This window comes from Melanostigma gelatinosum, assembly GCF_949748355.1.
Source record: "Melanostigma gelatinosum genome assembly, chromosome: 20".
Taxonomy (NCBI): Eukaryota; Metazoa; Chordata; class Actinopteri; order Perciformes; family Zoarcidae; genus Melanostigma; species Melanostigma gelatinosum.
This window is the reverse complement of record NC_136653.1, coordinates 7,371,577-7,390,426: the sequence shown is the minus strand read 5'-3', so window position 1 is coordinate 7,390,426 and position 18,850 is coordinate 7,371,577. Positions and strand designations below refer to the sequence as shown.

Below are 18,850 nucleotides of genomic sequence, written 5' to 3'. Positions count from 1 at the left end.
TTCGATTATGTGTGTCCTTGTCGGCCATAATGCAGGTATTCAGCTTATTGTTAATGGATGGAAAATAACTTTTCTAAACTTCTGGATAAGCTGTATTTAAAAAAATCCCTAATATTTATATAGTTTTCAGACGTCAGTTGTAACGTTTTCTTGAATGTTAGTTTGATATTCAGCCATTATTTTAACCCAGCCAGTTATTTTTTTGACCGCCATGGTGTCCCTTTCACGTCTCCAATACAAAGCATGCGTAGACGGGCAGGTTAACCTCTTTCCCCTGAGACATGTGGACAGCCTGAGTAATATCCAGGAGTCTGGTGTGACAGCAGGAGAATGGACTGTGGTCAGAGAAGCGGGCCAGTGTCCGTCTCTCTCTTCATCCCCGCCACACTTCATCATTGGAAAACAAAAAGTGGAAATCTATTTCCGATGCTGTGATGAATGGTGCTACCTTTTCTCATCAGTCTCTGTGTTGTTGTGTTTTTTTTTCTTTTTGGTTCCTTTTCTCTTTCAGTAAAAGGCCGGAGGACTGGGAGGAGTCGATATTTGCGCGGCACAAGGAGTGCGGCTACAGGTTGAGAGACAACGTCCATTTCCACATGTACATCAGCACCTCGCCGTGTGGGGACGGGAGGCTCAACTCGCCCTATGAAATCTCCACTGACTGTAAGACACCAGCTTCTTTTTTCAAAACATAGGTTGACAATGCCCAAAAGAGATCCAAATAACACTTCTCTGTAGTGTAATCACTGCCACTCATCAGTCAGTCCCTCAGCTTCACAAAGAGATCATTTTCTCTGGTAGATTGTTATGAAAGCCACTGGCCTGCTTTCTTCCTCCAGACGCTCTCAAGAAGCTGGCATCCTTTTCATGTCACATCCCGTCTTTGGCCCCTTTCAGCCACGCTGTGCTGACTACATGACATTTTATTGCTTACCCACTGAAAATAAATTGCATGTTCATTAAGATGGTTTGCCCAGCGTTTTTTTCTGGGGGCCTACGAGTTCAGAAATGTAATGTGGACTGCCGTTTCCATCAGTGGAATATATTTCTCTCCCCCCCCCCCCCCACACACACCCTTTCATCACAGACTGAAGCTGCTATTCAGCTCTATGAATATACACTACAGTTGGGTGCATGGTGAGATGTTCATGACACCAGTGAGGAGGGAAATGCTGATGCTGTCACCGGAGAAGCCTTTGAACTTGACGTTTGTGGTCATTAAACCTCTTAAATGTTCTGCAGTGCGCTCTCAGAGATTAGAAAATGACTCAGTACCTTTTCCTGACTGTTCTTCAACATTTCTGAGCTGGAAGTCGGGGCTTAGTTTTTAGCTGCTGTCACATCAGCCGAAGCAACAGCCGTGCAGGAAGAGAGAAGGAAGGAGAGATTAAGCCTCGAGAAGTAAGAGGTTATTAAAACAAAAAAACCTGATTATTTATGTACACTTTGTCACCTTATGGGAGATATCCACATTGTAATTTGTTCTGAAAGCCAGAAATACAATATCTATAAGATATATGTAAATGTTTCCTTCTTCCTGAACGTGTGGAGTTTCTTCTTCTGATACTATGCAGACTATTTACGAACATCGTACACTTTAATGAACAATGTTCCTGCTCGTAGAGGTCATGGTTCCTTGCACACACCACATGAAAGTGGTTTACACATTAAGGGACTGTGCTCTGACTAGCGTGGTTGGTTATTCATACAATACTCCATCATAATATATATATATATATATATCCTAATATAAAGTGTCCCAAGTTCATCAAGGCTGCATCAAAGCTGCTTTATCCAGTAAAACGGTTCCTTCTCCTTCCTTCCAAACCGCAGGCTGCTCCGTACATCCAGCAACAATCCAGTCAAACGCTCGCTTCATTAACAATTAGTCAGTCAACGGTCCCAAGATAACACGTTTAATTCCCCAAATGAAGCCGTTAACCTCATTTCAACTTTTGCTTTGAAAGGAATTGCAATGTTTGTCCTTTCTCTGGAAAACTGTACCCGTCATCTTATTCAAATACATAACAGTAGTGTCTTATTGTTTATCAGCTCAGCATAATATTTGATGCACGTTTATTTCTTTTTCTAATTACATGGAGCTAGTTACACATCGACACCAATAATTAGTCCCGGAGAACATCCCTAATTATACGGAGAATGTAACACTTAAGAGCTAATGTGTGCTATACAATGGATTCTTTTCTAAAACATATAAAAAGCAATGCTGGACAAATGTTGACTGTTTCCACTTGAGTTCACCTGGTGTCTTTGTGGCCCGGTGCATTTTTGGTGAATTTGATTAGAAGTCTACAAAATGAATCTTTGCCGCGTATTGATGTGATTAGATCTGGAACTGCTTTGTGTTATTTAGAAATAACAGACTTCATTAACAGCTAATTAGATTGGGTTTCCAGCGTAGCCGTGTAATAAGAAATGACATAATGTAGACTGATGAAGCTCAGGCTGTGGCTGTATGTGTTGTGTTGTGCAGTACACAGCAGCAGACACCTCATGAGAAAGCACCGCGGCCACCTGCGGACCAAAATCGAGTCAGGCGAGGGGACGGTGCCGGTGCGAGGTCGGGGGCCCGTCCAGACGTGGGACGGCGTCTTACAGGGCGAGCAGCTCATCACCATGTCCTGCACCGACAAGATCACCAGGTCAGTGCTCTCAGATGTTACCTCCGGGTTTAAAACGTGTCAGGTTGCCTTTTTTTGTCATCTTTTTGTCATTCTTTATGATCTCAATCAAAACTCTCCCTTTATATTCTGCCTCATTTCACGTGTTGGATTTGTTTGTCTGTCAAGTGGGTCAAAACTAAATTGGACAGAAGCACCTGTCTGTGCTGCTGTCACACTGAACATCCTACAAACTGATTTCGACCTGAAAGAGCCTGGCCTCTCTTGGCAAGTTTAAACTGGAAATCTGGAAATTAGTTTTTTTTGTCAGATAAAATGCTGTCCTTACCGTCTTTTGTTGTGATCACGCAGGTTTAATATTGGACGACATAAAAGATGCTACGTTGCGCTGTATTTGCAATTTTGACTCAATTTGTCTTAATGCGCAGAAAACCGTCAGAGGAGCTCAACAGCACTGGAGCCAAATTCATTCAATGTGTTTTTCTCATTTGAGCATTGCAGTTATCAGTGCAGAGATTGTGTTGATTTCATTGTAAAAGTCACAAACCATGTGATCAACACATCCTCTCGCCCAGGAGGGTCTCCGGCCTATGTGAGAAAAGAAAGGTAGGAGGATTGATCGAGGGGTTAGCTTTATGAGGAGATTAGCTTCCTTACGAGAATCCCTGATCCCTGTTTCAATAACGCACTTCATACCTGCTTCAGGAGCCAGGTAGAGGTTTGTCTGTGATATTTACCGCAGCGCGTATGTAGGTGCATGTTTGTGTATGAAATCCTTTGTCGTCCGGGTGGTGAATATTGATTTCCCATAAGTAACTTGAACAGGTAATCCCGTTCTAATGAATTAGTGTATTACGTACCGCGTCATTGTTTTAATCTCCACACATTGTTTTGATATCCGCATCTTTCGGGCTGACTCTCCTCTCGCGAAGATATTAGTCACACTGTGGGCTATTTATTTATTAATTCAGGCTTTACCAGGTACACGACAGGCACAATATGAAGATGTAGTTATTAGGTTATTATGGCCTGTAAGTTCTAACGCATATTCTTTTATCTTTTTATCTAAAGCTATCTTCTAGCGAGTACAGGTAGGCTGTGTGCAGTAAGGATATGGAGTAGCCTGCTTGGGTCTGTTGGTATGACCCACCTACCCACTGGAAAAAAATGTGGCCGTTAAAGTCCAAATTTGCCATCTGGCACATTGTACACTGATCTGTATTATTGCATATTTTAATGAGTTTGCCCACCTGATCGTTAACATGTGGTGAAATACTGAAACTAGAATTAGGCTTCTTATGGCTGTTGGCTCACGCAGTCTGTCGATTTTGGGTGGTATCTTTTCTCGCCCTTTTGTCTTATCTGTTGATATACTCCTCACCTAAATACTCACATCACTGGTCCTATTGCTCTGAAACAGCAGTGCCAATCACAGTTCAACAGGATAACGCCAACTTAGCGAGGAAGGCTTTACCCCGCCCCTAAAACATGAGACGCTACTTTTGCTAAAAAAGAAAGTTGGAAAAGAGGCTATGATGAGCCCTGGTAACTCCTTCATAAAAAAGCATCATATCTAGTTATTACCGACCAGTCTGATGTGTGGAGAGGTCTGCATGGAAATACTGGAGCAGCTGGTGTTTTTTAGGAGATTTAATGAAGGAAAACACGGTGCACGGCCATGTGTAACGGCACAGCGCTCTGACGCAGCACTTCTCAGGCTGGGGATTTATCAACATATCAGTCCCAAAGTTCGTCTCACGTTTGATAGGGTGATCAGTTATAGTTGACTAATGTTGCCACCGATCAAAGGTTCCGTAACCCCTGGTAGCCAGCTGTTTGGCCGGCAGCCGGAAATGAAATACTTAATATTTTTGACCCAGCTGTGCACATGGGGCATGCCTGGAACCGGCCTTGGTACATGTCTAATTGTAAGGACACGGTTTCTATACGGGACTTTCACAATAATATGCTTTAGCTTTGCTAGCAGGTTGGTTTAGAAATATTTTCACTTTTCCAGTGCAGTGTAAGAGAGAGAGAGAGAGAGAGAGAGAGAAAGAGAGAGAAAGCAAAACCGCAATGGAGCCTGTTTATGTTCTTAGATTGTTATTGTGTCGTCCGCATGTTGGCAAGCCTGCACAGGACAGACGGCAACGCTAAATCAGGACAGCTCTGCCGCCTCCGTTTTCACACTGTCCTCGTGTGAGGAGTAAAGGCATCAATGTGTACACACCGGAGCATCTTTACAGGGAGACATCTACACACACACACACACACACACACAGTTTGCAGACCACGTTTGGATTTAACAACTGCGACACCTCGCTCTAAAAGCCACGGGCCCCTTCGATCTCTACCACGGTCACGTCTTAGTTTCGTGTGTTAGCATGCTAACGTTTGCCAATTCACATTACACGCAAAATAAAGCTGAGGCTGCTGGGAATGTCATTATTTTTTTTATTTTACTTTTTTTTAATAAACCTAAGTACTGGACAATTTTGACCTGATGATAGTGCGTCCATGGAACCATGAATTATTAAAATATTTCAATCTGGACCAAAGTGGTGGACTGCCAACCAACCGACAGACCAACATTGCATCCTTAGAGCCAGCATAGCTAAAGAAATGAAAATGACTCAGCACACAATGAAGGTACTCAACAACAGTAAGTCTTTACTCTCACCCTTGATGTTGCATTTTGTAACATAACTGAAATCGATTTTTAATATAGTCTCAGTTTCTCTGCCAGGACTGGGCCTCGACAGGAACTGAACCCATGAATTTAGCTAAGCAAGCACCGCACTGTGCCAACTGAGGCATGCAGGACTGCAGCTGAGCCAATGTTGTGTGTGTGAAAGGCCCGGCACCAACACACACACACGGAGGGAGAGGGAGAGGTGAACCCTTCTCCTGTGGAGCCGCTGTTAATTCGACCAATTTGATTCAGTTGGCCAGGGCTGAAGATGGTGTGATTAAATCTACCCAGGTCACCAACAGGGGTGAAAGCAATTACTTTACAAAAAATAGAGTGACGGGGGGGGGGGGGGAAGGGACACCCTGCTCTTCTTCCCTTACACCACCACCCCCACACACCCCTCCATCGAGCCAGGCCGGACGGCAGACGCGCTCTCTTTGCTCCGCAGCCTCCTCTCTCCGCTTTTTGGGGGGGGGGGGGGGGGTTATATCGCTGTAAATGATGGGTGGCCGTCGTTAAAGTGAGTGGGTCACCAAGGGCCAGTTTATCAAGGTCAGGGTGGAGGGTGGAACTGAGAGGAGCTTAGGACGGGAGACTCAACACACACACACACACACACACACTGCTGCAGTCTTACAGTGATCCCCTGGATACTCTTCTTCTCCTCTGTCACACTCATTTTGCAGCCTCCCATTACTTTTTTATTTCCACTCTTCCTTCAGTTCCTGCACATAATTATAGTTAGTTCAGCCTTGACCATAAGGGATTTTAGGATCTTTGCTCTTATCGTAAACATGTTTTGATAATGGGCAATGTCTCACCCCATCATTGATTCACCGTTGCGTTTTCTTAAGCCAGGGCCTACGAAGGCGCCTTTGCTAATATTTGATTTGAAGTCCACAGCTGGATTTAATTGAGGGGCCTAAATGGCTTTCATATAACGATGATGTTCTCCATTCCACTGCAGTTTTATGCAGATGAACATTACTTTAATGGTCTGCGTTTACCGGGGGAGGGAAGAAAGGATAGATGTGGAGAGATGGAGAGAGAAGAGGTCTCTCCCTACTCCTCTCTTTAAATGCACACACCCAAGCCAGATGGCTGTCTTCTCTTGCATGAGATTAGAAGATGTTTCTGATTCACGGTGGCGCTTTCTGGGTAAATTAATATTTCAGGCTAAACTATTTCTATTTCGGTGGCGCACTGGGTTTGCGTGTGAGCGCGTGTGCTTTTTTGAAACAAAGCTCCTCCTCTCTGTTTGAGAGGGAAGGACAGATCCTGCCGACAGATTGCAGGTAAAGCGGAGGCAGCAGGTTCGCTGATTCCCAGAGAGCCGTTGATGTTGATTGACTGCTCGGGAAGCCGCAATGAGTGATTATTAAGTCGCCGAGAAAACAAGGAGCCGCTGTAATTGCATCCGTGATAAAGAGACATTGATTAAAAAAAAGAACAATGATCTTAAAATGAGTGGCATAATGTGGAGCCTTTGATTGTGGCTCACATAAATTCATTAGTCCAGTGAACAGCTCAGGCACACAGCAGGCTTTCTCTCTCTCTCTCTCTCTCCATGAAGGGCAGGAATGATAATAAACAAGGTAATTATCATTTTCCATCCATAAATTAGCATCTGCTGGTTAAATACTGTAGAGTGGGCTTCAGCAGTAGGTGGCACATGACCAGCTGGCTACAGCATCGTGCGTCGGTGCGCCTGGCAGGACTAGCCCTGCAGTGATTTTGTGTCACACGTGGATCCCCCTAAACAAATCCGGAGGTGATTGCCCCTCGCGTTGAGCAATCGACGGAAGCTTGCCTGCAGCCCCGTGCAGTGCATTAACCTCGATGGCACTGATGAATGCACACATGGTAATGTGTGGTTCCATGTGGTGAATGCTGATGGACTGACCTTTGGCTGTGTTGTTGTAGGTGGCGGTGATGGTTTGTGTCGCTGAACCAGGGAAAGTGGGAGAGGAGGACGAGTGGGGGTGTGTGTGTGTGTGTGTGTGTGTGTGTGTGTGTGTGTGTGTGTGTGTGTGTGTCTATTGTCGGTCCAGCAGCTGTTATTCATCACGTCCCACATCAAGATAATGATCAAATTGTCTCTACCTGTCATTTAAGCTCTCACATGTCTCTCTATCTCTCTCTTTTTACCCTTCCTCTCTCTACCCATCTCTCCTCCTTTCCTGCCCTGATTCTATCTCTCTTCCCACGTATTCTCTCCCCCCCCCCCAACTGTTGACTTCCCTCCTTCTTTCCTTTATTATTTCCTCGACACCCTCCTCTCTCACCCTTCCTTTCTCATCTACTTTTCAAACCATCACACCGCTCTCTCTCTCCCTGACTCCCCCCCCCCCCCCTCAGATGGAACATCCTGGGCCTACAGGGGGCGTTGCTGAGCCACTTTGTGGAGCCGGTGTACCTGCATAGCGTGACCGTCGGCAGCTTGCGCCACACGGGCTATCTGGGCAGAGTCCTGAACCAGCGGCAGGAGCGCCTCGGCCCGCTGCCCGCCACGCACAAACGCAACCAGCCCCTGCTCAGCGGTACGACCACAACACACACACACTCGCCTCAGTGTGATTTAGACAGATTCCATTTAGAAATACATCTTTTCAATGGAGAAAAGATGTAGCTTTTTGGTCTCTGTTTCGGAGTGGTTTGTGAGCCGTCAAGATGGTGAAACTGTGCAAATTTGCATGTCAAAATTCACATTAAAAACTTGTTAAACTTTGTAAAAGACCTGAAAAAATTGACTTGACTTCTTTGAGCATATCTACTGATCACCGCAATTCCTCTGAAATGACGTTATTTCTGCATGGTTGGTCTCAAAAGTGATACAGCATTTGATTTGAGTGGTGATGTTATACCACCCGTTTTGATATTTTAAAAAGGCAGTGCAGTAGATCTGAATATGAGATGCAATTTCATATCTGAAGTCAAATTATATGCTGTGTTGAACCAAAAAAGCAACAATTTTCCCCTCATTTGGTCAATTACATTTTTTTTCTTTTTGAATATGTTTGGATACTTGGGGGCAGCAGAAACAACTGTGAACAAGCATTGATATACGATCACTTTTTAAACGCTCGCCGATTTACATATCCAGCCGATACGGAGCAACATTATCGTTCATGAGGACTCGTGTCTGTGTCCACCTGATGACTGTAAGTCCAATATTCACTTCACTGTTATCCCTGTGTTGCCCTCTACCAAGTTCGATGAAAAACAGTATTTAAACACACTTCACCAGGAATTCACAGGTTAAATGATGACTTTTTTTCTGCTCTCAAGTGGTCGAGTAAAAGTTTTTTATTTTCCTAGTTCTGCATATACTCCTACTAAATTACAGACTGTGCTTTATATCGTCTACCCTGCATTTAAACAGAAAAACAACAGCATTTTTGTATTTTCAGATGGGGACATAATAATTTATATAATCAATCACAACAGATCGACCCCCCCCCCCACACACACACACACACACACACACACACACACACACGTACGCGCTTGACAGACTCGTGTACCCCTGCTTCTCTACATTGTGCCAGCCAGACAAGCAACAGCTATGAAGTTGTCTGGCACGTCTGCCTCCAGGGCTCCACTGAGACCCGAGGCGTTCGTTTGTAGCGAAGATGAATGCTGGATGAGGATCTGAATGACACCCAACTTGTAGAAACTGCATCAGCCATCACTTCAGATCTAGGCCAGCCGGAGTGGCTGAGCGACAGAGACGTACAAAGATGTGGGGCACATTTTGTTTCTAGGGATCTCTAATGAGAACATATTTCTGTGTGTATATATTTATATATATACATATATATATTCTGGTTTTGCTCTCTTAGGGTGGAGCCTCTCCTATCAATTTGATGTAATTTGTTTTATAAATGAATATCTTTGATGGGCCACAAACACGTAAATCAACAAGCTGGCAGCAAATCCATCTAGCATATTAGAAAATTAGCACATTTGATTCAGGCCCATTTCATTTATCTATCATGCAGTGTCGTGCCAACGCAATGGACCCGTGCAGCAGCCTTCACGAGGCTATATGACATACACAAGAAGAGCATGAGAGCACATATATTAAGCAGCACTGAGCTCATGAGTTAAATGGAGGTGCAAAATAAGAGAAAGAACTAAATGAGATAACATGATGCCTTGTGTTGCCTTCCCTCCCGTCCTCTCCATTTATTTTGAGTCCCCAGCGTCCGATACATTCTCCATACCGACCATACTTTCATCAGCTTTCAAGTATGCTTCTTGAAGGGCATAGGAGCTCTTTGCATTGCGGGGCTGCGCTCCGGGTAATAGGGTGCCATGAGGATGAATATTTTGTGAGGCCTATCCTCATCAAGATTGATAAATGTACTGAATTGTCCTCTGGTGATGATAGGACACATTCATCATTGAATCTTCCGACCACGGCCTCGGCGAGCATTTCTCATGATTTGTTCAATAGCTTTTTGAATGGAGTCATCTGAGTTGCCTGGAATGGAGTTTCTGGTTTTGGATATTATGAGCTGCAGTTAATATTTTGGAGAATTGTGCTCAGGTAAAGATCCATTTGTTCATCAATCATACTTACAATATTACGTTATTCCTTCTAACTATAATAAGCCATGCAGTAAGTCCTGCACATCATTTTTGTAATGATTATACAGCTTATTTTCATTCAAGAATGATGCTGCAGAATGTCCTTAACATTTTTCTTGACTCAAAACAGAGGTGGCCTCCTCCTGAAAATGCCCTGCCCTCCCCTCTAACACGCCTCACAATGAGGGTTTCTGTCTGTACGCACATCGCAAACGGCACCCGCAGTACCTCGAGTTGCTACGGCCTATTGAAGGGTAGAAGGGCGAAGGAAAGGGGGGAGAGGAGGAACGACGGACCCTACACCAAATCAATGTAATCACAGCCCTTATCAGACAGCCCTTCAATCTGAAGGGAGCTCGGACAGAGCGAGAGAGACATGCTGAGGGGAAGAGAGGGAGACAGCAAGGCAGGATGGGAATAAAGAAAAAGAGGACTTCGGTTGCATTCAGATGTCTGTGTGCATACCTTACCCCCCCCCCCCCCCCCCCCACCACCACCACCTCTCATCTCCTCCTCCGTCCTTTCATTGGCTCTGATCAGCTCCCCGGCTATTGTGTGTCCAGGGTTGTTTAAAAGAAACATCCCCGGAGGAAATTCCCAGGGATCGCAGGGCCCGGTCTTATCACATTCAGACAAAGCAGCTACACCTGAACCCCGCGGGCCGAACACGTCGACGGGCTGACTTGTCCTTCACTCTCGTCCTGCTGTTCACTTCCACCGCAGCGTGAACGGAATCTGTGGCAGGGCTTTGGCGTTTCGGGATAAGAAGAACCCAGACAACAGCAGACACGGGAAACGTGAATACAGGTCGTCCACCAGCGGGTGTGCCGTTTATTGAGGATGCATGCTTGTTTCCTAGCTACACCCTGCTTCCTTCACATTTCACAATTTCTAATTGTAATACCTTATACGACTCGTTCCTGAAAAAACTCAAAATGTGTGGCGTATTACAAAGTAATGCATTACCGCCCAAATACTTGCATCAGACCCATGCTCCAGTCTTGCTGCTGTTGAGCTAAGAATAGAGGTAGGCCTGTTGGTTTTATATGATGGAAGGTTTATGAACCTTTATAGGATGTAACAGATAGACTTGGGTTGATTGTTGAATGATCCATTGGCCTTGTATGACTATGTTGAGGGCAGAAAGTAAATATCATGTCGTATGCATATGTGATTGATTGTAGCAGTTATGGGTAGGTAAGTGATAATGAAGGCGAATCACTCTCAACAAAGTGTTTCAGAGATTTGAACTGGCAACCTCTCAGGCTACATCCACACTACTACTGTACATTTTGAAACGCATATCTTTTGCTACGTTTGCACTGAGCGTCCACACGAATCCAGACCTTTAAAAATGCACCCGAGGCCGGATAAGTTTGGGAACTCCGAGCTCACCTCAAAGTGTGGACAGGCCGAACGTCGATGATGGAAGCGATGATGAGGACACCGGCATTCGCTACTGGATTGGGTCTTCGCAGTCACGACGTTTCCTTCCCTGATTCCTTATCACATGAGCCTTTTCTGGAAGAAAACAAACAGCCAGGTCTACCAGTGATTCGGTTCAACATGGATAACATGGATAGGTTACTGGCCTTGTTGTCTATGCCAGACGCTGTTGTGCAATAAATTCTGTGTTTTATAATTCTACTAATGATGACATGTGTAGGAAGCAGCTGTTATTGGAGCGATCAGCAAGCGGCGTGTCCAGCGGTGTCATCAGCCCTACGGAGCGGACGTCTGAAGTCACGGTTTGTGGCTTTAAGGAGGACGATGGACACAAAGGACTTTCCTTTTCTTGTTCATGCTTATTTTGTTCTGCACAACTATTGTGAAGTTAACAAAGAAACTGTAAAGGAACAAAAGCTTAAATGCTCTCCAGTAAGACAGGGACTTCAGCCACCAGCAGAGCTACAAGTGTGAGAACAGAAAACTAAACCAAGAAAACGAGTGAGAGATATTCGATATTCGGGCGAGTGTGGACGGAAATCATTTAGAAAACGGTGCTGAAACGCCCGTGTGGACGTAGATTGCTTTCATTTAAAAACCACGTTTCAAAACAGAAACATATTCGTGTGTATGTAGCCTCAGTCACATCTGCCTCTCATGAATGAATTGCTGCCCCTTACACGAACATTGAAGAAGGCCATCCTTTCACACACGACTCCTCTGCTGCTCCAACCCCACGAGGAACCCTTTAGAAACCCCTGCAGTACTAAAGTGAGGCAGGATAGATGCAATGTGTACACATAAACACACAGGCAGTGCTGTATTGTGCTCTGCAGAAGCCTCACATATACGTGTACTGTGCAGTCATGAATCCCAGAACCAAAGGCTCTAATTCTGCCTCTTTCATGTCTGTCAAACACTTCTCAGAAGAGAAATTGATCAAGTCTTCAGTGAGGGAAAAAATCTAATTGGCTATTACAGAAACAGAGGAGTCAAGTCCATTGAAGGGATGAAATGAGCCATGAATGGAGGGGGAGAAAGGGAAAAGGCCGGATGGATAGGGGGGTCTTTTGTTCAAAGAGGTGCGTCTCCACAAGAGAGACGAGATGGGTAAGAAGAGACTTGTTACTGTGGCAGGCAATTCATTCCAACTCCAAGGAGCTGCAGAAAAGAGGAGCTGAGATTGGTGAATGGAAGAGTGAAGACAGGAAAATGAGCGTGGGGAGGAGGGAGATGATCTGCAGGCATGTATTGTGGTATTGTACATCAGGTATTGTACTATAACAAGCTGTCTGTCAGGCGGTGAGATCAGAGGCAACTGTTGTTCACCCGTCGCACAGAATCTGTCTGCCGATTTTCTGCGAGGGTACCGTTCACATATAATGACATAATAAATATCTGGGTTGGAAGTCGAGATAAAATTCAAGACAGCGATTCCTTTCTGAAGACAGCTTCACAGATTTAGAGTGGATACGGTGTTCAAGCAGACGTTCACTCAACTACTGAACCTAGCCTGGCAAACAGATGAGCAATTTGCACTCGTCATTTCTTTTCATTGATATGATTAAATAGTACGACATTTTGGGAAAAACGCTTATTTGCTGGCCAAGAGTTAGATGAAAAGACCCCCCCCCCCCCCCCGCACATATACATGGTGATCTATTTTGCATGGTCCCTGTAAAAATGCTTGAAAATGTGCCTCTTTATTACTGCTGGTAACGTCTGGCAGGCTTGTTTTCTCACTCCGTCTCCAAGTAGCATGCCTTTCAGCATCCTCTACTGCCTCAGGGCATATACAGTCGAGTGTTTTTTAAAACTTCAAACACTGAACTTCTTCATTTTCCTTATTCAGAATATAACTACAAATGTAAAATAAACTGGCTTATATGAAGCATCCACGGTGGCCCCAAAAGGACTTTTTTTTCCCGTTTCTCACCCTGTTGTCAGCTCTGTTTCCACCACAGACACCGCACCTCTGCCAACACCTGTGCTTTCCATGCAGACAGCTAATTCTACACGTGGAGCCCAATGTGACAGTCACCTCCACTTTCCCTCTACCTCTGTCTCGCGTTCTCCTTCCTCGCCTGAGCGCTTTGTGTGCTTTGCTAGCGGGGCTAATTATTTCACAGAGAAAGAGAGAGAGAGGGCGGGACAGAGAGACAGACAGTGTATGGGAGTCTTTTTGACTGGAGATAATGTTTATGGCGTACATAGCTGGTAACACTCAAACGCTGTTAACTGCTGGGACTCAAGCGCCGACAAGCATTCACACAAAGGCAGGAACATGTTTCTTATATGCTCAAGAGCCCGTCCCGCTCCCACCTCTCTCCCACCTCTCCCCCCCCCCCCCCTCTCTCTGAGGGTGAATGAAAGCTTCGTATAAACAGCCATGATGTTTCAGGCCCAGGTCGGCCTGGCCTTTTGCAGTGCAGCAAAACTTGATGTCTGCCCTCAGCCTCAGGGAGAGACTGAGGGAAGGGTGATGGAAGGTTAAACAAAACAACAAAGTGGAGGTTTGACAGAAAAGAAGTTGCTAATTTCCACACTTGTTTTACTCATGTGTGCATTACATTTTGAAACACTCTTAAGAAGTGTTTTGTTTTACAGATGTAATGTAATTTGGAACAGCTATTGGGGAATACCTTGAACGTTACGGAGACTAAACCAGTCGGCAGTCTTAAGTCAGTCTCCCTCCCCCTGTGCTGTCGTCTCTGTAGGGCTGAGCACTGATCAGCAGCCGGGGAAGGCCTCGTGTGTGAGTGTCAACTGGACGCTGGGTGATGCACAGTTGGAGGTGGTCAACACAGCAACGGGACGGAGACGGGACTCGGGGACACCCTCTCGTCTCTGCAAACACGCCCTCTTCACCCGCTGGAACAGACTTTACCGCAAGGTGAGGGCATCCACCGGCAAGGTAACGTCGGGGCAGCATGGGTTGAGCTAAATGCATCAATGGGGGGAGAGAGAATATGTGAGAGGCATGCTTCCTTTTCCATCAGGGGCTTACTTATATTCCAGGCTCTTGTGAAATACATGGACAATGTGATGGGTCATGGGTATCGTAGTATTTAAAGCCATCTGCTAGACCACACTTACAAGATTTCACACAGACAAAGTTGTTTGATTTGTTTTTTGGGGGGGAGGAGGGTTGTTTTTGTCTTCACTAGTAGAAAGTGGAAAGTTTAGAGATGAGATGAGACAAAGGTTGCAGGCAGGGCACGAACCAGAGATGTTGGTTACCCCCTAAACGACGGATATGTCTCAAAAACAAAGCTGCGATAATAAAGAACGATGGCCATAACACAGTGAGATGAAATGATCCACGTTATTCCTGTTCTTTCAAAATTGTATGTACATTGAGTACATCATTACAAGAAATGAGGATTTCCAGTGGCCAAAATATTGCCAAAACCAGTGGCTCCTCTCCCGCGATGGGCTTTTTTTTCTCAGCAGACATTTTGCGTTCTGGTCGATGAAGCACAGGTGTGACATTAATGAGAGCTCTTTTCCATTGAAGGATACCGGCATGCACAATACAAAGAGCACTGGCACAACCCAACGGAATACAGCCATTATTAAACATTATTGATTACACCGTGCTTTGCTTGTTATGACTTGTTGAAATATCTGCTGTGAAAATGTCCTACTAATTTAAATGTTCATTAAAAACCGCCTTCCACAGTGTATCTTTTACTCGCTGGGAGAGAAAAAATATTATGATGTACTATTGAATTAATCTGAGTCGGAACAACAGTCACATTTTCACATGAATAAATGTCTGTGTCACCACTCTGCTCCACTTGCTCTTTCACGTAAATGCTCCTCTGCTGGAGAGCAAGAGGAGCATTACTCAGTTTTGTTGTCGAAAAACAAAGTGCCATCAGGAATCACAGGCAAGCACATACACACAGTAATGAAGAGACGGTAACTGCAGGTATGCATGCCAACAAAAGAGCACAGACGCATGTATTAACAGACGCATGTATTAACAGACGCATGTATTAACAGACGCATGTATTAACAGACACATGTATTAACAGACACATGTATTAACAGACACATGTATCAACAGACGCATGTATCAACAGACGCATGTATTAACAGACACATGTATTAACAGACACATGTATCAACAGACGCATGTATTAACAGACACATGTATTAACAGACACATGTATTAACAGACGCATGTATCAACAGACGCATGTATTAACAGACGCATGTATTAACAGACGCATGTATTAACAGACGCATGTATTAACAGACGCATGTATTAACAGACACATGTATCAACAGACGCATGTATCAACAGACACATGTATTAACAGACACATGTATTAACAGACGCATGTATTAACAGGCACATGTATTAACAGACGCATGTATCAACAGACGCATGTATTAACAGACACGTGTATTAACAGACACATGTATCAACAGACACATGTATCAACAGACATGTATTAACAGACACATGTATTAACAGACACATGTATTAACAGACACATGTATCAACAGACGCATGTATTAACAGACACATGTATTAACAGACATGTATTAACAGACGCATGTATTAACAGACACATGTATTAACAGACGCATGTATTAACAGACATGTATTAACAGACACATGTATTAACAGACACATGTATTAACAGACATGTATTAACAGACGCATGTATTAACAGACACATGTATTAACAGACACATGTATTAACAGACATGTATTAACAGACGCATGTATTAACAGACGCATGTATTAACAGACACATGTATTAACAGACACATGTATTAACAGACATGTATTAACAGACACATGTATTAACAGACACATGTATTAACAGACGCATGTATTAACAGACGCATGTATTAACAGACGCATGTATTAACAGACACATGTATTAACAGACACATGTATTAACAGACACATGTATTAACAGACACATGTATTAACAGACATGTATTAACAGACACATGTATTAACAGACACATGTATTAACAGACGCATGTATTAACAGACGCATGTATTAACAGACGCATGTATTAACAGACACATGTATTAACAGACGCATGTATTAACAGACATGTATTAACAGACGCATGTATTAACAGACGCATGTATTAACAGACGCATGTATTAACAGACGCATGTATTAACAGACGCATGTATTAACAGACATGTATTAACAGACGCATGTATTAACAGACGCATGTATTAACAGACGCATGTATTAACAGACGCATGTATTAACAGACGCATGTATTAACAGACACATGTATTAACAGACACATGTATTAACAGACATGTATTAACAGGCATGTATTAACAGACACATGTATTAACAGACACATGTATTAACAGACGCATGTATTAACAGACACATGTATTAACAGACGCATGTATTAACAGACACATGTATTAACAGACACATGTATTAACAGACACATGTATTAACAGACGCATGTATTAACAGACACATGTATTAACAGACACATGTATTAACAGACACATGTATTAACAGACACATGTATTAACAGACGCATGTATTAACAGACGCACGTATTAACAGACACATGTATTAACAGACGCATGTATTAACAGACACATGTATTAACAGACACATGTATTAACAGACGCATGTATCAGCATCAGAGCCACAGCGCTGCTGTGGCTGCAGGTGAGCGCTCTGGGGAGAACGCTGTGTCGGCCCCGGCAACATCTGCTCTCTATGCGGCTTATCAGAAGCTGGCAGCTCGGATCTTTAGCGTCAGCACACGGACCCGCTGCACTTTCATTTCCATCCCGAAACTTTATGCAACAGACAGTGCCTGCATCGGCAAATGGCGGCCATTAAAGCATAATGACTATGAAACCATAATTATTTGGAGAAGCACTCGAGGAGGCCCCCACCCTAAGTGCTCCCTGCACGCAGTATATAAGGGCCACGGAAGAGCAGTCGCACTAATCTCCAAAAGAAACTTTTGCTCTCTTTCTCTCTTTCTTTCTCTCTCTTTCTCTCTCTCTCGCTCTCTCTTTCTCTCTCTCTCTCTTTCTTTCTCTTTCTCTCTCTCTCTTTCTCTCTCTCTCGCTCTCTCTTTCTCTCTCTCTCTCTTTCTCTCTCTCTCTCTCTCTCTCTCTCTCTCTCCCCCCCACTTGTCTCTCCGCGGATCTTCATTGTTTCCCCTCGCGACAATAGGAATGCACAAAAAGCACAGAGAATGTTCAATTGCTTGTGAAATTTAAATGGGGAGATTACACAGCTGTTGAAGCCCCCCCACCACCCCACCACCTCCCAACCCCACCCAAATGCATTTGTGCCGGCTCATTCGTTTTGTTTTGCTCGCTCTTCTTCTTCTCTCTCCCCTCTGTGAAACCTTTAGCCTCTCTGCCCCGACTTTATACCCCTCTATTTGTTTTCCCTTTCTATCTATCTTGATGTCTGTCTCTGTGTGCTTTTTATCTGACTCCCAATTGCTCTCTTTCTCTCTCCCTCTCTGTCTGTCTCTCCTCTTCTCTTTCTCCCTTTGCTCGCTTGCCCTCTTCAGTCGGGGATCCACGTCTTCAGCTCGGCGGACTGCCAGCTCATGTACTGCGACGCCAAGATGGCGGCACGTCCTTACCAGACAGTGAAGCAGCAGTGGTTCAGATCTCTGCAGGAAACGGGCCTCGGGACCTGGGTCAAGAAACCGCCAGAGCAGGAACAGTTCCTGCTGTCGGCCTGAGGAAGAGAGAGCAAGTGTGTGTGTGAGTGTGTGAGTGTGTTTAACCTTTATTAGGAAAGATGACTCCATGCTCTTTACCAACGTCCTGCTTCACACCTTCATACCTGGAAGTTTACCAGTGTAACTTCTAAAGTCAAGGCTATCATCACCACTGTGTGTGTGTGTGTGTGTGTGTGTGTGTGTGTGTGTGTGTGTGTGTGTGTGTGTGTGTGTGTGTGTGTGTGCGTGCGTGCGATGTGCCGCCCATCCCCCCGACAGAAACACAACAAGAGGAAGGTCAGCAGGACGGGCTGAAAGGAAAACGGACACAAAAAGATGAACCCTTTCTTTTTCTTGCCCTTCTTCAAACACACAAACACACACGTTTAAGCAAACGCACACCTAAATACCCCCTCTACGGCTGCCAGGGAAGGGTGGGGTAACCTTGAGCAGAATGAAAGGCAGCCGCTATCTTGTCATCAGCTATTTCCGGGCCCCAAGGCTCCCGCTGAGGAGCCGAGCCATGGGGGAGAGAGAGAGAGACAGAGAAAGGGAAAAAAGTGTGTGCGAGAGAGAGAGAGAGGTCCACGTCCAATTACCGGCCCTGTCAGGGTGACGGGTGATAGAGGAAGAGGAAGGGAAGAGTGAGAAAAAGAGAGGGACACCATTGCATTCAGCCTGCCTCACCTTCCCTCTCTCATCTCTATCTTTGTCCTCCATCTCTGACTCACCCTTTGACTCCTGACTTCCTCCTCCGTTTGTCTCCATCTCTCCC

The 18,850-nt window shown here is 44.6% G+C and overlaps 1 protein-coding gene across 1 annotated transcript in view; it reads left to right on the top strand.

Annotated features, from left to right (window-relative positions):
• Nucleotides 1-18,096, top strand: part of adarb2 (adenosine deaminase RNA specific B2 (inactive)) — a gene marked incomplete at both ends in the record, with an annotated part of 163,229 nt that extends 145,133 nt beyond the window's left edge. The window contains 5 exons of the mRNA XM_079292597.1: nt 512-663; nt 2,495-2,663; nt 7,693-7,874; nt 14,091-14,266; nt 17,920-18,096. Of these exons, the coding sequence (XP_079148723.1) occupies nt 512-663; nt 2,495-2,663; nt 7,693-7,874; nt 14,091-14,266; nt 17,920-18,096 (856 nt within the window). The remainder of the gene's footprint in view (nt 1-511; nt 664-2,494; nt 2,664-7,692; nt 7,875-14,090; nt 14,267-17,919) is intronic.
• Nucleotides 18,097-18,850: the final 754 nt, after the last annotated feature.